This window comes from Sorex araneus, chromosome 8 (assembly GCF_027595985.1).
Source record: "Sorex araneus isolate mSorAra2 chromosome 8, mSorAra2.pri, whole genome shotgun sequence".
NCBI lineage: Eukaryota > Metazoa > Chordata > Mammalia > Eulipotyphla > Soricidae > Sorex > Sorex araneus.
The window spans coordinates 32,724,834-32,750,402 of NC_073309.1; the positions used below are offsets into that span (position 1 = coordinate 32,724,834).

Genomic DNA, 25,569 nt, shown 5'->3' on the forward strand with positions numbered 1-25,569 from the left:
TGTCTCTGTCTCTGTCTCTCTCTCTGTCTCTCTCTCTGTCTCTCTCTCTGTCTTTCTCTCTCTCTCTGTCTCTCTCTCTCTCTCTCTCTCCTTTCCTTTTGTGCATTACAGTTTTCAATACAGGTACTAAAAAGTCATGGTGTTTGTTTGGGGCATTCAGTATTTTTATCCAGACAGTAAGGCTGGAGTAGCTTTTTACTGGGCGGCAGATTTGGGGTTTGGATGTGACTGCCAAGCTGCCAAGGCTTCCAGCAGCACAGGGAGGTGCGGGGAAGTAGCCCATCCCAACCCCAAGAAAGCCTGGAGATTTCAGTCAAAAAACCTGCATACCTGAGTTTTCAGCAGATTATGTCTCAGTGAAATCCATCCTGAAACTGTGGGGTCAGGCTGAGGGTATGGCAGGGATTTTGTATTGTGGAAGGAAGCAGCTGCAGGGGGCTCTGCTTGGGCAGACACCAGGCTGACCTGTCCTCCGATTTATCTCCGTCTGTTGGGGTAAATATGGGTTTGAGATTAATTTTGGCTTTTGGTCTCTTCAAGATTTATTTATGCATCCCTGAAATAAGGCCTATGAATAGCTTGTATAGCTCAGCCAGAGGTGGTCTGTGGGTGTGGCTTCCACATACTTAACTTTTGACATTTAATTTCTTGGTAAACTTGGTCCCAAGTTATTGGGGTCAGCCAAAAACACAGTGACAATTTTAGAATATCAGGAAATCTGAAGGCACCATCAGACTACTGATACACTCACCCCGTAGATACAGGTTGACCTGCTGGTGTCACCATACCCCCCTGTATAGATATATTGATAACAAATTAATGCTCATTGCTGTATTTATGTTCATTAGTTTTTTATTTGGGGGCCACATCTGGTGGTACTCAGGGCTTAACTCCTGGCACTGTGCTCAGGGAATCACATCTGGCTCAGAACCAGATGATATGGAGTACCTAGGATCAAAATTGGGTTGGCCACATGCAGGGCAACTGACCTACCTCTTGTACTTCTTCAGTCTCTATGTACTTAATTCCGAACTGCATTATGTCTGAGACTAGTATGGCAATTCTTACTTATTTTAGGCTACCATTTGATTGCTCTCCAGACTTATGTTCTGAACCTGTGTTTATCAGCCAAAGATTGTGTTTTGTTCAATATTCTATCCAGCAATGTCAGTTCTGTGTCAGTTAATTCTGTGTCAGTTAATTAGGGAGTTCAGTCAATTGACAATTAGAATAATTATTTACATAAAGAGATTTATTGCTATTTGTCTATGAGAATTTTGGGTAGTTTCGGTTGATTACAGTGATTTTGTAGTTTGGCTTTGCTTTCTTTAGTTTCTCCTTATTTTCTCCGCTTGCAATTTTAAAAAAATTTTTTAAATTTATTTTTTAAATTCAATCACAGTAAGATACACATTATGTCTGAACAACACAGTTACGAAGCTGGTAATGATTAAATTTCAGTTATGTCATGCTCCAACACTCATCCCATCAACAGTGTATGTTTCCCTCCTCCAGTGTTCCCAGTCTCCCTCCACCCCCTTTCCTTCCCCTGTCTCTATGGCAAGCACTTTTCTTCTCTCTCTCTCTTCCTCTTCCTCCCTCCCTCCTTCTCCCCCACCCCTCTCTGACTCTTTCCTTTTGGGCATATAGTTTGCAATACAGATACTGAAAGGTTATCATGTATATTCCTTTATCTACATTCAGTGCACAGTTTTTGTCCAGAGTGAACATTTCCAACTATTATTGTCATTCTGGTCCTTTCTCTATCCTAACTACCTTCTACCCCACACACACTTGTGGTAGCTTCCAACCATTGACCAATCCTCTTCGCCCCTGTTTTCCCTGGTCTTGGATATTAGTCTCTTGCTACTTTTTTTTTAATATCCTGCAAATGAATGCAGTCAACGACTATCGGATACAGTCATTCTGTATCTACCCTTCTATATGTGTCCCTTTCCTTCTGACTCATTTCACTCCATGTCCATTCATTTATAAGCAAATTTCATGATTTCATCTTTTCCTAACAGCTGCATAGTACTCCATTGTGTAAATGTACTATACATATATATATATATATATATATATATATGTGTGTGTGTGTGTGTGTGTGTGTGTATATGTGTGTGTGTGTGTGTGTGTGTGTATTTTATCCAGTCATCAGTTCTCAGGCACTCAGGTTGTTTCCAGATTCTGGCTGTTGTGAAGATCAATTTGCACTTTGATATCAGTCTATTCTTTTATGAAGTTATCAGCTTCCATCTTGTTGGTTCCTATATTTTTGCTTTGAAGTTGCCACATCATTTACATCTGAAGTCTAAGCTTGCTTCCCCTTTTAAATTTAACGTCATTGATTCTTGAGCTCATTATGGGCAAGATCACTTTAATTTTTCTTGCTTCATGGATTCTTATCTTTTATAGAAATCATTGAGTGTCTTTTGCGGAGCTAGTTAGAGTCAGTGCATGGCTTTTGTTGCTGTTTTTCATGTTTTTATCATTCCCTCAAATCTGAGTGGCAGTTTGGCAAGATACAGTATTTCCTCCCCCCCCCCCCCCTTAATTTCCCTGCTTGTGAGAAGGGCTCATCCCAAATGATGCTTGGGACCAAGAACCTTCTCTGGCAATTCTTAGCCAGCCAGGCTGTATTTCAGTGCTAGGGCCTAAGGATCCAGTGCTGCTCGGCCCTCTGATGTCAGGGACCACAAGGGCCACTCTGGCAGTGCTTGAAGGCCTTCAGGGCTACTTCTGGCAATGATCAGGAAACCATGTGTCACATGGAATGGAACATATTGCATGTACCCTAACCCTATACTACCTCCTCTGCCCTTGGAGATTCACTTTGGATGTATCAGACCATTTTTTTCTGGCTTATCAGTTTTTTTGTGAGCTACAATGTGAATCATATGAGATTCCCTTTATATGTGTGTTACTTTTCTCTCCCTGCTTTTAAGAGTCCAGTCTACTTTTTGGATCTTGCCATGTGGGTTACATTTTGTCTTGGTGTTCTTTTGGGCATTATTTTGTTTGGAACTCTTAGGGCTATCTAGATTTATGTTAAACATAAGTCTTCTGCTTCAGATTAGAGAAATTTTCAGCTGTTTCTTCCACCTGCAATTGTTCCCCTGTCTTTCTTCTTCTTCTGAAACTCCAATGCAGATGTTTTTTCCTCTTAGAGCTGTCTGGTTTTTAAATCTTGGTTAAAAAACAAATTGTTTTTCTTTTGGAGCAGAATAGTGCAATCGAAGTGTGGTGGCCCCATAGAATTCTATTTCCCTTTTCCTTTTTATTTTTTTTTTGTCTCCTTGACCTCAAGGTCACTGGTTCACATTTTGCCTTCCATCCTGCTGCCAAGTCCCTATTGTGTCTGAGCAATTGTGTTTATTTAAAAAAAAAAAAAAAACTAAACTAAAACCTCAGCTACTGTACTCTTTAGCTTATTCCTTGATGATAACTCCAGTCATCATTAGAGAGTTTTCATTCTTTCAAAATTTCTCCAAGCTTATTGATAGTCTCTCTTCTACTGATTTCTTCATTTCACTGAATATTGAGTTTAGAAATATCTAATGTGGACAACCCTGGACTTTTGTTCCCATTTGTTCCCATCCACTGATGTGGCTGAATTGCTCTGTTCATTCATTTATCATGCCTGATCCTGTGCAAGGGCTTGGGTAGAGACCTGAGCACAGCTGGCCTGAGCATTGATTAGATGTTCCTGTTCTCCAGATCCAGTCAGTGCCTTAGATGCTTATACTATGATTATCTGAATGGCTACTGGGATTTATGATCCCAGGTGACTTTTATCTGTTACAGCATAGTGTGAAATTTGCAGTTGTATACCTGTGTTCTTAAAATGGGCCAACGCAGTTGTTTTGCTGACCCCTATAAATAGGGTTCAGAACATCTGAGGGCTCATGTTCCTGCATATCTAGTAGCTCCTGCAACACCAACTGGCTGTGGATTTGATTAACTTATTTGTAATTGTTGGTGCCAGGAAGTCTGTATTTTCTTTTTATTGTTTTCTCTTGGTTGGTTTTTTGGTTAGTTTTGGTTTGGGCTTTGGGTTGTTTGTTAATAAGTATATTTTCTTAAATCTATAGGTGTACATTTTGAATTTTTATTCTTTTATGCTTTCATATTTCTTACTGCTACTTATTTTTATTCTGTTAATAAATATAGAAATATTCATAACTTTCTTCAAAACTAAGTATATGTTCGTATTTAAAAATAACATTAATTATGGAAACTCTTTTGCATAGTGGAACTTGTTTCCTTCTCTTTTCCTGTATTATTGAGTGCTTGAACTAGGGTATGCCAAAGGTCAAACTCTCTTGTATAGACTTTCTATTAGTTCCCAATTTTTGTCTCAGGACAAAATCTTACTCTTCTACAACTTAAATCTTTAATAACTGAAGCTTCCAATAAGTAAACTGCTTGATTGTACTTTGTTCAGTGAGAGAGTAAAGGTTCCATCATTCTTAATACAAACTATTTGTTTATTTAGTTGTCTCTTTTTGTGATCTTTGGAGAAACTACACTTAAAATTATTCTGGGATCTGGGAAGGTTGTTGAGGGGTCAGAGTACTTGCAAAAGGTGTTGAGTTTGATGTTTAGCACTGCATGGTCCTCTGAGTACTGCCAATGATACAACTGAGCATCACTTGTGAGCAGGTCCTGGAACATAACCAGCATGGCCCAGATGGCACTAGCACCACTCTGACAGATCAGTGGCACTTTATCAGACCCTAGTTTTGAACTGTCTGGGGGAGGAGTGGCTCCCAGGCCCCCTGAGCACTTCTTGGGTGTCCCACTCCCCTAAATAATAGTTCTGTATCATTTTATTGTGTTCTGTTTAAGAAGGAGCAGAAAACAAATGCACACATCAATCTTATATTTTTAAAAGGTCCCCTTTTAAATTTCATGCATGTATTTTATCTTGTAGTAGAGAGGATCTAAGCTGGCACCCGTCAAATGCAAATGCAATATATGTATTCTACTATTGAGGCATATTCCTGGTCCTCTCAGAGATTCTTATTTTTACAACTGCAAAATAGAACCTGAACAGTTATAGAAATAAAATCATTTAATGCTTGCAGCAAATACCTATTTCAGGCTACTTTGGACCCCAGATCATAAATATATTTGATTAGTAATTCACATGCACACATTAGCTTACATTTTAGATACACTCTGCTACATAGATGCATACCCTGATGGTTATATCACTTTTATTTATTTTGGTGAGTTGTTTCCCAGACTGCTTAGGAGACTAGAGTTTCACTCCCAAGGATAATCAACCACTGGGATCAGACATTTTACTGAATTACCCAGAATTCAGTGCTCGGGCCTGTGGGACAGGGGGATCATCAGTACCATACCTGGTGCTGCTGAGAGTAGAAACTTTCAGTTCCAGGGACGAACTTGGTCCTTGTACATGTAAGCCATGTACCCCTGTTCCCTATGCTATCTCTCCTGCCTTATATCACGTTTAAGCACTAGTTATTTCTCATGGGAAGGGTCAAGCACTATTGGATTTCTTTAAGTAAACTGGCATTACAAAAGTTTTTTATTATTTTATTATTATTTAAAAGTTTTTATTATTTTATTTAATAAGCTATGTAACATTTGAGCTATTTAGTCACTTGAAACCTGTTTCGTAGTGTGTTAAATGAGTTTAACTTTTTTTCAAATGATAAAGATTAAATATCAAGTAATAACTATCAGTCATTTGGTATAATATCTAGACAATTGTAGTTAGAAATAGTATGAAAAGCATTTTTTGCTGTATTTTCTACTGTTTGCATATTTTTAGTATTTTCCTACTATTACTTTAAATAAATTCCACAGTTAACCACTCTTAAAATCTTGATGATGCTTAGAAAATAATTATCCAGTCTATTAATAAAATTGTTCTGTTATTTGCTCTAAATAGAATTAAGTATAAATAGAATCTTAAGGAAGGCCTAATTTTTGGTTGGTCATTCAGACAACATTACAACAGAACTTCAGAATGTTTTGTTAAGTTTTTAGGTTAATGCACATAAATTTAGTATTTTTTATTAAAAATGTAAAACTTAGGTATACATATTTTAGTGGCAAGTGAATCACTGGGTTTGATAGAAAGAACTTGTTTTCTGACTAGAGAGATAGTACTGGGCGTGAGGCTTGCATGCTGCAGACCCTAGTTATATCCATAGCACTGCGTGTGGTCCCCTAAACCAGGAATGATCCCTGAGCACACATTCAGGAGTTAGCCCTAAATGGAGCTTCGTTTGACCAGTCTCTTTTGCCCCCATATGAAAGAGAACTTAAATCTTGAACAACTTCAGAAAAGAAGTTATTTCGTTTTTACTGTTTATTTTTTTATGCATTAAAATTCAGAGTTAAATATTTTATAACTGCCTTGATGTTTTATAAACATCTCTAATGATAAAATAAATTATATTCCTGCTGTTTTAGCAATTGATTATGAGCTTCCACTAGTTATAAAATCATTTTTTTTGTTAAAAATCTGATGAAAGACCAAGTTAAAAGAACTGTACTAGCTAATGATTCAGCATAAAGTTTTCTCAACATATTTCAGACTTAACTTTCTTAAAATTGCTCTGCATTCTTTTGAATACCAAGGAAATCTACACATTTAAAAACCTACTAATGTAGATTATGAATTTAATCCATTCTGTAAAATTTTTATTTTTCACTGAAAATGTCTTACAAATATGAGATGCTTTTTCTGTTATGGGCTAACTTGGTATCTTGAAATTCTTTATTTTTAGGAATCACAGCACATTGATAACAGGTGTGGTCCCAGGGGATTATGATGGGGATTCACAAATGGATGTCCTTCTGACGTATCTTCCTAAAAATCATGCCAGCAGTGAATTGGGAGCTGTTATCTTCTGGGGACAAAATCAAACACTAGGTGAAATTGTTTTAAGAGTTTTAATATTTATCATTGGATATTAAAAATAAAATATGCCTCTTTGAAAGGAAATATAGTAACAGTATTGTGAAATAAGTATAAAAATGTATTGTTATGAGAAATTAATTTACAGTGTAGGGGCTTGGTGCATGAAGTAGATTAAGGAGAACCCCTTCAACACATGGTGCTGGGAAAACTGGATAGCCACTTCGGGAAAATTTGACATTGGTGGTAGGATTTTTGCTGCAATGTTGTATTTCTAAAAATGAAATTATACTCTATTTCATACCATATATAAAGATTAATTCAAAATGGGTTCAAGACCTTGATAACTAAACAATTTCCTAAAATATACATCAAGAACAACAAAATCTTCCAGATCTTTACCTCAGAGTAGCCTTTGATGATATGACCTCATTGGCAAAGAAAACAAAAGCAGAAATAAGCAAATTGGACTATATCAAACTAAAAAGCTACTTCACTGCAAAAGAAATGAGGCCTAAAATGAAAAGATCTTCTACTTATTAGAAGAAAATATTTGCACAGAATATATCAAAGTGTTAATATACAAGATCTATAAAGTATTCAGAAAGTTCAACCAACCTCATCATATAATGAGAAGAGAAAAACAAATACTTCCTCAAAGCATAAAGATGGCCAACAGTCACCTGGAAAAGTGCTCACATCACTGATTATCAGGGAAATGAAAATCTAAACAACAGTGAGAAATCACCTCACACAAACAAGAGTATTCTGTCCAAAAGTCTGTAAACATGTGTTGGTGGAATTGTAATGAAAAAGGAACTCTCATTTACTGCTGGTAGAAATGCTGCTTAGTTTAGCCTCTTTTAAAAATAGATTGAAGAGTTCTCAAAATAGTACAAATAAAACTTTCATATCACCAAATTCAACTCTTGGGCATTGACTGCCGAAGCACAAAAAGTTATCTGAAAAGACATGTATACCCCTGTTCATTATGGCACTAGTTATAATAGCCAAGATCTAGAAAGAACCCAAGTGCCTAACAATGGATGAGTGGAAATTATGATATATTAGCTGTGAGAAAATATGGAACTTTTTACAATCGAAACAACATCTGCACATGTATGTTCATCGCAGCACTGTTTACAATAGCCAGAATCTGGAAAAAACCCGAATGCCCCAAAACGGATGACTGGTTGAGGAAACTTTGGTACATCTATACAATGGAATACTATGCAGCTGTTAGAAAAAAGGAAGTCAAGAATTTTGTAGTTAAGTGGATGGGCATGAAAAGTTTCATGCTGAGTGAAATGAGTCAGAAAGAGAGAGACAGACATAGAAAGACTGCACTCATCTGTGGTATATAGAATATCAGAGTGGGAGACTAATACCCAAGAACCGTAGAAATAAGTACCAGGAGGTTGACCCCATGGCTTCGCGGCTGGCCTCACGTTCCGGGGAAAGGGCAACTCAGAGAAGCGATCACCAACTACATTGTAGTTGAAGGCCATGTGGGGGAAGGGAGTTGCGGGCTGAATGAGGGCTAGAGACTGAGCACAGCGGCCACTCAACACCTTTATTGCAAACCACAACAGCTAATTAGAGAGAGAGAACAGAGGGGAATGCCCTGCCACAGTGGCAGGGTGGGGTGGGGGGGAGATGGGAGTGGGGAGGGTGGGAGGGACGCCGGGTTTACGGGTGGTGGAGAATGGGCACTGGTGAAGGGATGGGTTCCCGAACTTTGTATGAGGGAAGTATAAGCACAAAAGTGTATAAATCTGTAACTGTACCCTCACGGTGATTCTCTAATTAAAAATAAATAAATTATAAAAAAAAAAGAAAGAAAGAAAATATGGAACTTTTTTTTTCATGCTTGGTGCAACTTCGTTGGAATGAGAGGAAGTCATGCTAAGAAAATTTAATCAGAAAAAGATAAATACCAGATGATCTCACTCATATGTAGAATGTAGAGAAACAAAGCAAGGGATTAGACATCCCCAGTGGATATTAACCCTGAGATATGTGATTCTCAGATCAGACCACAGCCCTGAGAAATGTGGTCTGTCATTCTTATCTAAGAGTGACAAGTAGGGTGAGGAGGAATTAGAAGAGATTTTGAGAATAGGAGAGGGACCTTAACACTCTTACGGTGGGCATGTTGTAGCACTTGTGTGAGTATAAATAATAATATTGGTACCATTGTAGCACTGTAGCACTGTCGTCCCATTGTTCATCCATTTGCTCGAGCGGGCACCAATAACGTCTCCATTGTGAGACTTGTTGTTACTGTTTTTGGTATATGGAATACACCACGGGTAGCTTGCCAGTTCTGCCGTGTGGGTGGGATACTCTAGGTAGCTTGCCGGGCTCTCTGAGAGGGACAAAAGAATTGAACCCGGGTCAGCCACGTGCAAGGCAAATGCCCTACCTGCTGTGCTATCACTCCAGTCTTTATAAAAAGTGATAAATATTAGTGTAGTTCTGGAGGGCTAGAGGGATAGTATAGGGGTTAAGGCTCATACCTTGTAGACAGTCTGTCTCCCGGTTGAAGCATATACCTTCAACCCGAGTATTGATTCACTACTAGCCTGGTTGGCTGAGCATTGCCAGAAAAGAGTGCCTGCCCCCCTGAACACAGTTTGGGAGCTCCTCTACTCAAATGTAGTTTTTGAGTTAAGTAATTGTAAGTTTTTTAAATTCTCATTTTCTGATTTTTTTCCCTTTTTCTTTCAGAATCAAACTATAGTCAATTCCAGAAAACATAATCTATTCTTGCTAGCAAAAGGGAAGAGAGAAATTTAAGAATTTTTAGTGGCTTACAGAATTTTGGAGTTACTGAAGACTAACTCTAGGTTGAATTTAAGGAATAATTTCCAGAGCCTTCAAAAATGCTACTGTTTGGAGTTCATGCCCACTTCAGTCAGTTTAGTCAATGGCTGAATAAATAGCAGTACTCCTACATTTAAAAAAATGGTACTGCTTTTTATTATCAGAAAGTGATGCAAGTACTACCAGAATAACACCATGCCACTGTGACTTTCACAAGTAAATAGGCTGCCCTGCACAGTGCCTCCTGATAATCACAAATTCAGTGATCAAACACTAAGACAGAAATAGCAGAGCAAAGCTTTTTTGCCTTCTGACTTCTAATACACACTCTATAGCTGATTGGCTAGGGTTACATTTTATTCAGAATTTAAAAAAAAATATGAGAAATGTTACTGTGTGGATTCTAATCATCCCAGTAATGAAAAAAGGTTAGATAAGAGCTTGAAAGTCAGTCTCTATATCCATCCACAAATCTTCATGTTTTATCTTAGAAGCCAAATAACTATATCCAAATGGACAGTTTTGTTTACTGAGCCAGATGTAGAATGGAGGTAGTTATGTTTTCTGCTAACATTTGGGATGTAAACAGTAATATCTAAGGAGTAGAACTATGTAAAAAGAACTGCTTTAATATAAAATATAATAAAGAACTGCTATAATAACATTTTAAAGTCAGGTACTTTTGCCTATAATTGCTTTTATGCACCAGAACTCTAATTGTCAACAATTTCAGTGCTAAATTATATATAAAGAGTATTCACCTAAGAGAATTTTTTCATTGAAACCTTTTAAGGAAGTTTATGTGATACTGGTCTTTACTTCAGAACAAATTCCTATGAGTTCATCATCACAAACTTGATGTGCATTTAGGTTAGATTTATAGTGTCTTATTAATGGTTAGGTGGACTTGATTAGAGATAATTCTGAAAAAAAAGTAAAGGAGTATTTACACTAAATATAAATGTAAAAAAAAATGCAATAATATATCCATTTGTTTAATCTTTTGGTTTTTTTTGCAGACCCTAACAATATGACCACACTTAATAGAACTTTTAAAGATGAACCACTAATTATGGAGTAAGTATATGATTGCTGTTTGTTTGGGTTTTTTTAATGTTAGGAACTACCTTGCTAAGTAGATTTAACTGGAAGTTTTTCTCTTATTTCTTGTTTTTAATAATTATTCCTTGGTATTATTTCCTCAAAAATAGACCCATGCATCAAGGTAGTATTATCCAAATTTATGTTGGGAATTTTGAAAATAGCTGCATTCTGTTTCCAATGCTGCCTTTTATATAATAATTTCTCAGTAGGTCAGTGTCCGTTAGTAGAACTATGAAACCATGTGTAAATGTTTTTTGTAGTTGTTTATTTTTTCAGTAGCCAGTATGAATTTTTATACAGTAAAAATTATTTTTAATTATTTCTCATAAGCCCGTCAAAGTAAATGCATTAGATCATGATTCTGAAATGAGTACTGCCTCATTAAGGGATTTGGTATGAACAGTGAACCCTGAAATCTTACAACACAACTTTACTTCTTGCTTACACATGTACAGTAATAGATATTTCTCTATACAACCACTCTGAGAGTAAGATTGTGTTGTGGGACCATCTATCATATCTGCTTCTATATATCTTCTTCTCATTACCTTTGTAAATTTAAAGATGTGGGAAGGATCCTGAGAGACAAAGTAAATACTTCAGCCAGGAAATTATCTACTGACATTTATTGACTGCTGCAAATATTGACAAACATTGTAATTATTAAATTTTGCAATAGCAGAGGTTATTTTTAAAGCTAAATTAAAAGTGAAAAGTCTAATAAATGGTCTAATATTTTTAATGTTTTCTTTTCAGCTTCAATGGTGATTTGATTCCTGATATATTTGGTATCACAAATGTATCTAAGCAGCCTCAAGTACTTTTGGGAGGGTAAGTAAATATGATTCTAACCATATAGCTAATTATATGTATTGCTACTTAAGAACTATAGACCTGTGTGAACTGAAGGCTTTAATCTTTGCAGGAATAAAACAACTCATTATAAATCTTTGGCTTAATGAACTTGCCCTTCCTTAGTTTTAAGTGCTTTTTTAAGAATATTTGGTCAACATACTATTTGTGAAACTATTTCTTAAATAGTTTAGATTTGATCTGTAGCTACTTTCAGCATGGGACTGACTTTCAGACTTTCAGCATGGCTAAAACATCATGAAACCAGTCCTTTATCCATCTGTAATTTACAGATTCCCCTATTTTATTATGGGCTAATTAGTTTTTTTTTTTTTAATGGGGAAATTCAAATTGGAGGACTAGTTGTAGTCTAATAGGATTCTATACTTCAGCTATGTCAGTTTCTAGTATTTTACTGATAAGCCTTCTTTATTTGTTTAATGATTAATCAGTCATTGCCTGAAAATGTAAATATACCTTCTCAAAGCTATGGAAGTGTTTCAAGTATTCTTTACTATTGAGCTATATGAATCTTAAAACTCACTTATTATGCCACTCTAAATAAAAACTACCTAGAACCTTAACGATCTAAAGAGCTCCATTTTAATTTTTCTAGACTTAGTAACAAGTATTCATGATGAAGATATTTTTTATGCAAAGAGTTCGGTGTGGTTCATTTTCTCTATATCTTTAATACTAGATGATCTTACTTGTGTGATATAGTAAGAAACAAAGGGATTAGACAACTCACAATGCAAACACACCATGAGATATGATTACTAGAGCTGGTAACTGAGGAGGCTGTGGAAGAAGGGACAGTGAGAGAATAGTGTAAGGATCTTCGAAACACTGGGGGAGGGATTAGTGTGGTCGTTCCACAACTATATAACAGAGTCTTTAATCATGTTTTAAGCTATGATACCTCAGTTAAAACATTTAGACTTTTTTTTTCTGTATCTGGTAAGGCAAAAATTTAGGTCATGAGTAATCATCACCTTTAATTCTGTTGTTCGTTTTTTGGGAAGGGGGGGGTCACATCTGGTTTTCCTCAGTACTTACTCCTGGCTCTGCTCTTAGGGATCAGTCCTGGTGGGTTCAAGGGACCATTTAGGATGCTAGGTCAGCAGCATGCAAAGCAAGAGCCTTACCTACAGTATTGTCACTACGGCCCTGGCACATTTAATTTTGTCCTTGACCAACAAATGCAGAAAGTGACTTTTTTTAAGAAAAAAATATTTATTTTTATAAAGTTTGTGATTTATTACATTCAATATTTCAACACCAATGCCACTACAAGTGCCCCTTCCCACCACTATTATTTCCAGTTTTCCCAATCTCTCAGGCCTGCCCTTATAATATACCCTGAATAATTTATTTTATACTGCTTATTATAATTCGCTAAAAGTGATCAAAAGCTATTTACATAAAAGAAGGTGGGTGAATATTGCTGTATCTCACCATGGAGCCATTGAGCCCTTTAAAAGAGATTACTAACATGTTGTTTCTGGTTAAGCCTTTTATGTTTATGTTTTCTTAATCGAGGTTAGTTGCCTTCTACTGTACATTCCATTCAATGTGGTGTGCTACTCCCGGGGTTTACCAGTGGTGTAGAGTTAGAGATGTTGCGCCAACCTCATGCTCCAGGAACCAATTCCACTGCCAGAGCACCTTCCTACCAGAAAAAAAAAATGTTTTGAATGGGGTACTAAAACTGGAATTAAATTTTTAACTGGATGGTGACTTTGGGTGCCCCAGAGGACAGCTTGGCACAGGGTCTGGAATGATTTCTGTTCTCTTTTGGGATTTATGGTCTCTGGATCACGATCACATGACCACAAAATGCCATTAATCGTTGATTTCTCAAGTGGGCTCAGTAACCTCTCCATTTGTCCTTTCCCTGAGATCTTAGAAGTCTCTCTCGACTTTGCCCTCCCAACGATGTCACACTAGAGGCTCTTTCAGGGTCAGGGGAATGAGATCCAGCTTGTTACTGGCTTTAGCATATGAATACACCATGGGAAGCTTGCAAGGCTGTCCCATATGGGCAGGAAACTCTCAGAAGCTTGCCAGTTTCTCCCAGAGGGAGAAGTAGGGTACAAGACATATAAGCACTTTGTGGCTGCGCGCTTCTGGGAGCTTGCTTTTAAGTCTCTGGATGTTGGCCGTTGATGGGATTACACACACCTGGGTTTCTCTGCCGGTACCTTCATGCGTTCAGACGAGCCTCATGCATGAAGGTGGAGAGGGGCCTCGAGCATGGCAGTAGCTAGGTTTTGGTGGTCTTCGGCTGCCGGGATCTCTGCTCGGGGTGGGGAAGGAAGCTGGAGCCCATCCACTCCAGGGGACCTCGGGGAAGACAGCCAGGCATGCGGGCAAGAGACTCTCTGCATCGCTCTCTTCTGGGAGCTTGGATCATAGTCTCTGGATCATGGTCAGTTAATGAGCTTATTTGGGCCAGAGGCAGTTCATGGGGTGTGACTGCCAGGCTTCCTGAAGAACAGGGACTTGGGTGAAGGTATCCCATCACAAACTCCATGTCAATCTGGAGATTTCAGTCACAAAACCCACATACATGGGTATGTCAAGAGATCAACTTCTGGATGAAGCGCATCCTGAGCAGTGGAGTCCAGCCATGAGCATGGCAGAGATTGTGGAATTTGGAGTTTTCCAGCTGCCAGGGCTCTGTTTAGGCAGGTACTGGACACACCCGCCCCCACTCTGGGGTGCCCCAGACAACTCAGCCTTACAAAGGGTGTGGAAGCATCTCTGCAACTTGTTCTCTTTTGAGATTTATTTGTGAGTCTCTGGGTCATGCAGAAAGCAACCTTTATAACTGTTCCCATGATACTTGGAAATCAAATGAATTTCCCATCTCTGTTTTTAAGAAGTAGTGTATTTTTATGATTAGTTTTTAGAATATGATTCACAGGCATTGAGATGAGTAAATTGTTACAATTAAAGGTAATTCTGAGGAAAAACTCACATTTCCTATTTTATTTTCCTGTAGATTTTCAGTAATAATGAAGGTGTTTTGATACTAGTCACAGTACTGTTGGAAGAGATGTGAATCTTGAATGATGAAAGTCAAAAGAAACCTTGCTTTAGAAACAGACCACTTCTATAGAGATTCTGCTTTGCTTTTGCCTGGAAGGAACTGGGTATGGGAGGGGCCTGGAGAAGTACAGGTCTCTCTTATTTCTGCCAACCCTGCTAGTTTGTTTCAAGCTGGTATTACACAGGACTCAGAAATAATACTCAGAGTAACATTTGGAATATCTTTAGTATAATATGGTTTAACCTATAGAAATTAAAAGCTGTAAAACAGGTATTATTGATCATTCCACAAGTAAAATCTAAAGAACATTGACAGTGACAGTACTTAATTTAAATGAAATGTATTTAGAATATCATTTGACAGTGTCATCACTTATTCTATAAATTCTGTATTAGATTTTTCTGATGCTTTTTATAAAACTAACCTTTAAATCTTAGTCTGGGGCTAAAGCGATAGCGCAGCGGGTAGGGCGTTTGCCTTGCACGCGGCCGACCTGGGTTCGATTCCCAGCATCCCATATGGTCCCCTAAGCACCACCAGGTATAATTCCTGAGTGCAGAGCCAGGAGTAACCCCTGTGCATTGCCAGGTGTGACCCGAAAAGAAAAAAAAAATTTGTCTAAAGACATGTTCACTGTTATTTTTAATACAGCATACTCTGGTATTTTCAGTTTGCTGGAATAATGCTCTGGTATTTTATAGTTCTCATTAAATTTTACATACTTATTAAGTATAGTTGCTTATAATATAAATAACTGGTTTGTATCCACTTTTTCATCTGTGCCAGTTTAAAAACAAAGTTAGGGGCTGGGTAACCAGGACAGTCTTAAAAATAAAGTTACGAGCTAGAAAGATCGGGTAAGGCACTTGTCTTTCTCACAGCTGACCTGGGTTTGATGTCTGGCACCACATATGATACCCCCACAACTAGGTGTGACCCGTGAGCACAGAGCTTAACATAAGCTCTGAGCAGCACTGAATGTGGCCCCAAAACAAAACAATAAATTAATACAAATTTACAGGAAGAAATTTCTGTCAGTATCATTATTAGGGTGATACTAACTCAGCAATAGTATGATTTAAACAGAAGACAGTTCTCTAGAGAAGTGGGTAGTAAGTAAAATATTTAGGTCATATCAGTTTTATAAGTTATAGACAAGCATAAGTATTTTATGTGTATACCCTATGAAACATTAGCTCAAATCAAGTTAAATTTGGCAGCAACTAATTTAATGTAAAAGCAACTAATTTAATATTAATTAAATTAATTGATTAAATTAATATTAATTTAATATTTCATTTAATGAAATATGGGAAATTTAATATCTTTAAATAGAGTGCTGAGTGTTCCTATAGAATTGTATTGGAAACCCCATAGTTGTAACCTGATCCAGTGCTGACATAGGAATGGGAGATTGCCTTCATGTAAAACTAGCTTGACCAGTTTTATGAGAGTAAAGTTCAGATGCTCTGGTAGTAGGCAAATAATGGTAGTAGGCAAGAGAATCTCATTTAATTGGCACAGTGGGCTTTATCTGAGAAGGGAAGGATGGGTGCTAAATCAGCTGAGGTGCTGAAGATAATTGAAATGTGTTAATAGCCATAGGCAAGGCTTCAGTCTGTTCTTTATCTTCACTTTATTTTGACTTGAAGTAATGTTTTAATGTGCCACATTACTTAAAAATAACACCTATTCCTAAGTGTTAGAGAAGCATTTGCAGTGATGTGAGATTATTGCTAATGAGCATTTTCTATAAAAGGGATGTGTTAGCATTCAGAATATTGTTTTTAGTACGGGAGAGAAAATATTTGTACCTGTAATTCTAATCAAAGCCAATGTAATGTTGATGTGTTCAGATTTTCTATGACTCATCTACTGAATCCAAACTTCTTTTTGGGTCAGGCCCAAGTTATTTGACAATGCTAAACATGTGAGAGATAAATATTTTCCCATACACTGTTTACCTTGTAAAGCAATTGCATGAAAAAATTTAAAGTAATATTAATGGCCTTGAAAGTAACCATTCATAAATGTTATTTATTCATATTATATTTCTCCATTTTCAGAAACAAATCTTTTTTTTGTTAATAACAGAGACATTACTGGTGCAAATCAATGAGCAACGGGATGACAGTGATAACTGTCATGATGAATGTAGGAGTACTGGTATTTGTTCAGCCATTGATTAAGCTGGTTGAATTGGGCATGAACTCCACATTACTTTTTTATTTTATTGTATCACCGTGAGATAGAGTTACAAAACTTTCATATTTGAGATTCAGCATACAATGATGGAAAACCCATCCCTCCACCAGTGCACATTTTCTACCACCGAAGTCTCACATACCTTCCCCCCTCCCCCATATCCCCATCCTCACCCTGCCTTTATGGCAGACAATTTCCCCAGTTCTCTGTAATTTGGGGCATTATGTTTTTCTCAAATTTTCCCATCACCATTTAAGCCTACCTGCCGGGGGCAGACACTAAATAATTTATTTTCCATTGCTCAATTTGAATATCATGAGAGCTCGTGCAGCCGTGATTATAAATATATATTTCTAGATTGTAAATGGTTGGGTTCCAGAGACATCTCTGTCTCTAATCCTCATTTCTAATCCAGACATCTGTGGCACTAATCCATTTTGGGATTCAGTTAGAAGTCTCTAGGCCAGAGCTGTTGTTGTACCAAGATGGTGCCCGGAGGCAAATTATGGGGTGGCAGCCAGTCTTCTGGGCAGCGGGGACCCTCTGCCACCACATAGCCTAGAGATTTAGTCCTGGAACCCACAAACCTGGGCCTTGCTTGTGGAAGCTCTTGGACACCGGGATTCCATCCAGTGGAGGCGGAGAGACTGCACCTGCTCCATCTGGGTGCCCCGGTGATATTGACTCGGTATGGGGCCCCGAGAGAACTCCGGCATTGTGGTGTCTTCCAGGACTTGCCTCTGTCTCTGGGCCAGGCTGTTGGTGGGCTAAGATCCACTTTATAAAATTTTCAGCAGATTATATCTTGGTGTGGTCCATCCTGAGACAGTAGAGTCAGGCTGGGGGTATGGTGGCGATTTTGGATTGTGGAAGCAAGTGACTGCTGGGGACTCTGCTTGGGTGGGCACACGCCAACCTGCCCCCTCCAGTTTACTCCAGTCTGTTCAGCCATGCATGGGTCCGAGCTTAAATGCGGCTTTTGATCTTTTTCGAGATTATTTTGGTGTCTCTGAAGCAAGGCCAGTAGTAGAGCTTACAGGGTGGCACTGGAGTTGGTTTGTGGGGGTGACTGCCAGTGCATCCTTGTGTATTGGGAGGTGGGGGAGGTAGCCCATCCCAACTCTGAGAAAACCTGGGAATTTCCATCACAAAACCCACATACCAGAATTCCAGCAGATTGTATCTTGGTGAGGTCTGTCCTGAGACAGTGAAGTCAGGCTGGGGGTATGGCAGTTGTTTTGGTTTGTGGAAGCAAGTGGCTGCTGGGGGCTCTGCTTGGGCAGGCCACTAGGCCAACCCGACCCTCCCCCCTCAATTTACTCCAGTCTGTTTAGCCATGTGAGGGTCCAAGATTAACTGTGGCTTTTAATCTCTTTTGAGATTTACCTATGGGTCTCTGAAATAAGGCCAATAAATGAGCTTTTATAGCTGAGCCGGAGGTGGTTTGTGGGTGTGGCTCCCACATACCTAACTTTTTGGCTGTTTAATTTCTTGGTAAACTTGGTCTCAAGTTGTTGGGGTCTGGCCAAAGGCACAGCGACAATTTGGAGGTGTCAGGAAGCCTGAAGGCACATCAGGCTGCTGATGCCCTCACCCCACAGGTACAGGTTGACCCGTTGACAGCACCATACCCCCTGACAGCACCATACCCCCAACAATTAAATCTTAAATTTAAATGTAGTTAACAACTTTCAGTGCAGTAGGAATGGATCTTTTTTTTTGTTGTTGCTGTTGTTTTCTGTCTCATTTTGTTTTGTGGCCACACCAGACTGCTCAGGGTTTACTCCTGGTTCTGCACTTAGGGATCACGCCTGGTGGGCTTCAGTGACCATATCTGGTGCCAGAAATTAAACCTGGGTTGGCTGCATATAAGCAAACACCCTACCTGCTGTGCTATCTCTCTAGCTTTCACCCTGTATTTTTACTGTTGATTTAACTTGCTCACATATTAAAGGAAGTAGTCTAAATATTTATCTTATTTAAATAATCATATAATATTGTGTCACTATTATTTAGAATATGACATTTTTTATGAAATTTATAACACAAAACCAAAATAATCTTAAAGCAGCTTTTAACTTTGTAATCATCATTACTATCATCATTTGTAATCATCACTTTGTGACATGAGTACATAATCTTTATGTTTAAAGATAGCTTTAAGGTGATTTCTACTTTTTTTAGAATTCACCTAGTAGATACCTCCCCTCATATATATCATGCTTATGTTAAGCATTATTTATAAGACGGGTAGAACTTAAGAAATGAGAATTTTTCTGTCAGTATAAAAATAATATAGACCTGAGAGATAGTAGAGGGGGTAAGGTAGATGGTTTGTATTTGGTCGGCCCTTTTTCAGTCCCTGGCACTATATGGTTCCCCAGGCATCACCCGAGATTCGTTGAATGCTGCAGGGGTCTCCCTAGTAATCCCAGCATTACAGAGCTGAGCAGAATTTGTTCTTGTTCTTATACACATTAAAATGCTGGCCCATTTGGTTGTTAATCACCAAGCAATGGCCCGGGACTTCCTGAGCAATATTTGTGAGACCTAAAAGAATATACAGGACAAAACAGTACATTAGTTTTCAAACTTAAATAAATTTTGCTATTGGAGATAAATTATTCTCTTATTGTTTCTTTTCAAAAGTAAGCCATGAAATTAATGAAATGCTTTATCAAATGACTGAAATTGTATATGCTGTATTTCAAGTCATATGCTGTACTTTCAGGCACCAGAGCTTTTTTTATTCAAGTCCAACCATCTGTTTATGATCAGTGAAATAATCTATGTTTTTCTGGCAATTTATCATACTTTATTTTAGACCCTTATTGGCACTGTTATATATGTACTTGAACTTTTGTTTCTAAGTTAAATGATTTAAGGTACTATTCTTTGGACTAGTGAGATAGCTCAAGGGGTTGAAAGTGTGCAGGAGACCTGGTTCAAACCCCAGCACAGATGGTTCTCTGAGAACCACTGGGAGTGACCCTGAACACAGATCTCTATGGCTCAACAAACAAACAAAACCCCAAAATAAAGCAAAAAGAAACCCAAAAGGGTATTGTTTCAAAGTTTATTGCTTCTGTTTAAATCATAGTTTTGTTGCTTTCCTTCTACGGGCAAGAAAGCAGTGGCAGCAGTAGCGCCCACGTGGCATCCACCATTTTCTAGGACTCACAACCCAGAGGTACAGCTTGTAGTGGGTGGTGCGCAAGAGATCATGGGAAGGGGGTGTTACGGGCACACCCTCGGCCCAGATGAGATCCAGAGCAGCCGTGCCCGACACGGCTCCCCTGCTCCTTAAAGACTATGATCCAGGAGATCTGTTAACCCATTTTGGCACCCAGAGACTTATAGAAATGTATCTAGGCTGTAAACTGAGCTAAAATAACAGAAATCCAAAACAGCGCAGCCACAACAGTGGCCGCAAGCTCCTATAATCTTTATTCTCAGCAATGGAAAACAAACTATCAAATGATTCCTTCTTTGCAGGTTTGATTGTTGGGGGAAAACTCCAAATAATAATAGTCAGTCTTCTGTTGAAATATTGAATGTATCCAAAGTATAGAGAGAATAAAGTGAAGATCATCGGCCACTCAGGTGCAGGGGCGGGTGGGGGTGCATATTGGGGTTCTTGGTGGGGGAACAGGTGCACTGATGAAGGAATGGGCGTTTGATCATTATATGACTGAGACTTAAACCTGAAAGCTTTGTAACTTTTGTCACTGTGATTCAATAAAATAAAATTTAAAAAAAAAGATAGTATTGATGCTGCCCATGAGGCAGGCAAGTAAGTAGACATCACGTTGGGAAGTACTGAGTAACTTCTGAACTCAATTTTGTAGTAGAAATGAGGGTCAGGAATAACTTTGAGGATAACCCAAGACAACAACTTACAGAGGGGGTTAGAGAATTAACTTGGCAATCTTTTGCAATCACTCCCCTCTTAGTATAATCTCTACCTACATTTCTTCTGTCTTTTGAGAAAATTTTGTTTAATTTATTAAAAACTGGGATTCATAAACAGTGTGTTCATTTAGCTCAGTTGAAGTAATGGACAAGAACACTTTGCAAAATTTTCTCAAGCTGACATGCTTGAGAACATTAAAGTATTATTTATTACTATGTTTCTGAAGGGAGAAAGTCTGAAAAATAAAAACATTTATTATCCATTGGGAAAAAATAATAAAAAAATAAATCATAGTTTTGTATGTAAATTTATCGGAACCATTCAGAAAGTAGTTTTTATGTAAATTTATAGTGATCATTAAAAAAATCTGCTTATTTTGATAAAAGCATGAACTTTCAAAGTTTTTTTTTAGGGAAAAATCACTTTGTTTTATTACTGTTTGCTATATCTCTGGTCCTTCCAGGAAGATTTTAATGAAAATATATTAACAGGACTTCTTGTCATATGTGTCTGTAATGATGGAATAAGCATAGGTTTTATACTGAATCCTGTCTTATTATAGAAAGACAGTATTCCAAAGAGAATAAGCGAATATATTTAAAGTCCCATTCATATCTTCAAAAAGTATGTTTTTAATAAAATCTTACTTTTGGTTTAATGTTATCAAACTCTATGTATCTTTATTAATTATATATTAATAGTTAACATTAATCAGTCTCAAAGAAGTTTTTTAAATACTCGGATACACAAACTAAATACCAATCATAATTTATATGCCAATTTATGAACATATTTCTTTGAGGTTGTATGATATAGTGACTTAAGATGTTAAAATACAAAATCATTTTAATTATGAATTTTTATAAAGCAAAATGGAAAAATGTATGGCTCACTTTATGGGGTTTTTATAGGAAAAATGGGTCTTTATGTTTTTTATCGAACCGTCTCAGAGGAATCCCACTTATTTCCCAGAGATATCTTGTTAATTTAGAGCCTATTTGGGTTGCTAAGATAAGATTTATGTCTCTCATATACACTTAGGTTGTTGGGGACTGTCAGTTCAAACATATAACCTTTGGGGTTAAAATATATAACTTTCCTGGTTATATATTTTACCATATGCCCAGATACTGCTTATTATCACTTAGTCTCCTGTGGGCCCAAGATTTGGGACAGAATTAATGGTAAGGGAAATTATAAGCTCTCATTCTCAGAAAGAGCCCAGGAATTTGCACAAATGCATAAAATGTAGATTGGGGGATAGCTAAGATGGAGCTTCTAGAAGCAGCTGACAAGGGGAAATTGAGGTTTCTTTCAGTATGCTATGTTGGTACACTTTTTTAACTAATTGTTTAAATTTATCAAAGGCTAGAGAGATAGTACAAGGGTTAAGGTGCTTTCTTCGTCTGTAGCTGACACCAGTTCAATTCCAGCAACTGCATATAGTCCCCGAGCACCACCAGGAATAACCTTTGAGCTCAGAGCAGGAATAAGTCCCAAGCAAGATTTTCAAAGCCATCACCCAGTACTTTAATTTATTTATTTATTTATTTATTTATTTATTTATTTATTTATTCATTTATTGCTTTTAGGGTTACACCTGGCAATGCACAGGAGTTAGTCCTGGCTTTGCACTCAGGGATTACTCCTGGTGGTGCTCAGGGGACCATATGGGTTACTGGGAATTGAACCCAGGTCAGCCGAGTGCAAGGCAAACGCCCTACCCACTGTACTATCACTCCAGCCCCCAATACTTAATTTTTTACTTAAAACTTTTTGACAGTAGTTTTACAGCTTTGTGATATTTCATTGCATAAGTATACAATTTTTCCTTTTTTTTTTTATCCAGTTACTTATAGGCACTTGAGTTGTTTAGATACTACTGTAATTAATGTTACAGTAAACATTAGAGTTGGACATTAAAAATGAAAGAATGTTTGAAGCCATAAGAACTAAAAACAGTAGTTTAAAGAACTAGGCAACCTGGGGGAGAAGCATGTTAGACCCATCTCTTTGTTACAGCTTTTACCTCATTATCTTAAATAATGTTAATTCCTTATAGGTTGATCTTTGAAAAGTGGGTGCATTAGCAGTTATTTCAAAGAACAGTTTGCACAAACAACCAAAAGTTGCAACTGACATTCATTACATTTAAGTTTATCCATTGATAAATGTTGCTTTTTGAGATTGTTGATAATGCCCACACATTAGTAGACCTTAGCATAATTATATCTCCTGTGAGAGGAAAGCTACTAATTGGAATTTTCAACAGTGGTCAAGGAATAGATTCAGCATGGCTTTGAACTGTCCACTTTTTCATCTCTACTGTTTCTTCCTTTGTGATTGAAGTCTTCAAATAGAGTTGAACACATGTATGAGATTATAATTTATATGTGTTGTGTGATTGCTTAAAAATATGTTTTTATTAATAAAAACTATTAATAATATTATACCTTCATACCTTTATATACTTTCATATTATACCTTTAAAAATGGAAGAAAAAACACATTTTAATTTTTATCTTGAAATCTTTAGATAGTTTAATTTCAATAGATTTAATTTATATGTGACCAATTTTCACCTGTCACAAATACACCATAAAAATAATGCAGGAGAGATAACTCAAAAGGCTAGTGGCATGCTTTGCATGTGGGAGGCCTGGGCTTGATCCATGGCACCAAATGGTTCCTCAGGCACTGCACCAGGAATAGCCCCTGAACACCTTTGTTTGTCAAAAACAAAAATATGAAGAAAAAATAATTCTTTTGCTCATACCTTCCCTCTGTTAAGAATTTAAATGTTATACAGGTACCATGTGGTGTAGAAAATAGATTATAAGGATCAGGCAAGAGCTTTTTTAAGAGATGCTTCTGTTAAATCACAGACCATAGAAAACAAACATAAACCATAAAATACTGTGAAAAACTTGACTATTCATTTGTATGGAATATTACAGTTAATATTTTGTTAGGATTTGCAAACTGAAATATCTTACAGAGTTCAGAAGAAACCTGTCAGTGAGGCAATTTATAAATTTTGCAAATTCAGCTAACCTTGATACTCTAGCTCTGTCTGAAAAAGCCACTTAGTTGCCAGACCTGACACTTCACAGACTGTAAAGCCTGGTTTTCATATGAACTCTAAGTTAGGGGAGGGGGGTAGGACGGTAATTCAAAATTGTTAAACATTACTTCATGCTGGCTTTTTTCTGCCACTTCTTTTAATGACTTTTAATTCATTGCTTTTAATTGCCACTGCATTTTGAAATATACATTTTATTAAGTAGTTCCTAGAACAAACTAGTTGTTGAGGTTCTTCAAAAGTCCAGTTACAGTGTTTTACAGCATGCCTATAAAAATTTTATAGAGAGTAAGATCAATAATTGCTCAGTTAGTAAAGATAGCCACATGATTAACTTAATTGAGCTCAATTCTGTAAAGTCTTATATTTTTTAAATTCACTTATGACCTATAATTGCAAAATTGTTGGCAGTACTAGAAAATTGTTCTAAAATGATTTTTAGTTTATTTGTAGAATTTATAGCCTCAGTTCAGATTATTTAGTTAGTAATTTAAAATACTTAAAAATTGCTTAAATTTAAAGAACTAGTGAATAAATGATCAGTGTTACAAAGTGAATCAGTCATTATCAAACTCGACTTAATTGGAATTATTTTAGAATTCCTAACATCGTGAAGTATTAAAGAAGACCATGCATGACATGAATGCATGACATTGACAATTTCAGCTTGCTTTCATCCTGTCTCCCTGCTATAAATAATCTTATGGAGTTTCTGGCTTCGAGGCTGGCCTCACGTTCCGGGGAAAGGTCAACTCAGAGAAGCGATCACCAACTACATTGTAGTCGAAGGCCATGTGGGGGAAGGGAGTTGCGGGCTGAATGAGGGCTAGAGACTGAGCACAGCGGCCACTCAACACCTTTATTGCAAACCACAACAGCTAATTAGAGAGAGAAAACAGAAGGGAATGCCTTGCCACAGTGGCAGGGTGGGGTGGGGGGGAGATGGGATTGGGGAGGGTGGGAGGGACACTGGGTTTACGGGTGGTGGAGAATGGGCACTGGTGAAGGGATGGGTTCCCAAACTTTGTATGAGGGAAGTATAAGCACAAAAGTGTATAAATCTGTAACTGTACCCTCACGGTGATTCTCTAATTAAAAATAAATAAATTAAAAAAAATAATAATAATCTTATGGAGTTTGGGTTAAAATAATAAAATTGGATTTTGTTTTAACTATTTTGTGTAAGTTCAGTATACGATCATTTACAGATGAGATCTAGTGTGTACTAAAAACACTATAAAGATTACTAGGATGTTACTATTGATAGAATATATGCACTGAAGAAGAAAAATAATTCTGTTTTTTTAGAATTCACCAATCAATAACAAATTAATTTTTTCTCTTTTTCCAGACACACCGAAACTCAATTCACAAATAAGCTTTGTTTGCTATATTATTGATTACAGTTGTATACAGTGTTCACAATTAAAGTTTGACATAATTATCTTTAAATTACTCTTCAGATATGACTTATTTATGCTTGCATATTGGACTGTAGCATAGTATTGTGAGAAAAAAGGGGAAAATAGCATATTGTAATTAGCGTAAAGAAAAAGAAATGCTCTTTGAGTCTGTGCTTCAGCCAGTATTCATTCATGCCTTCTACTTCATGGGAGCTAGGTACTTGTTAA

The 25,569-nt window shown here is 37.3% G+C and overlaps 1 protein-coding gene across 1 annotated transcript in view; it reads left to right on the plus strand.

Annotated features, from left to right (window-relative positions):
- Positions 1-25,569, plus strand: part of ITFG1 (integrin alpha FG-GAP repeat containing 1) — a 202,308-nt gene that overhangs the window by 10,371 nt on the left and 166,368 nt on the right. The window contains exons 3-5 of the mRNA XM_004600970.3: positions 6,771-6,916; positions 10,747-10,804; positions 11,588-11,662. Of these exons, the coding sequence (XP_004601027.3) occupies positions 6,771-6,916; positions 10,747-10,804; positions 11,588-11,662 (279 nt within the window). The remainder of the gene's footprint in view (positions 1-6,770; positions 6,917-10,746; positions 10,805-11,587; positions 11,663-25,569) is intronic.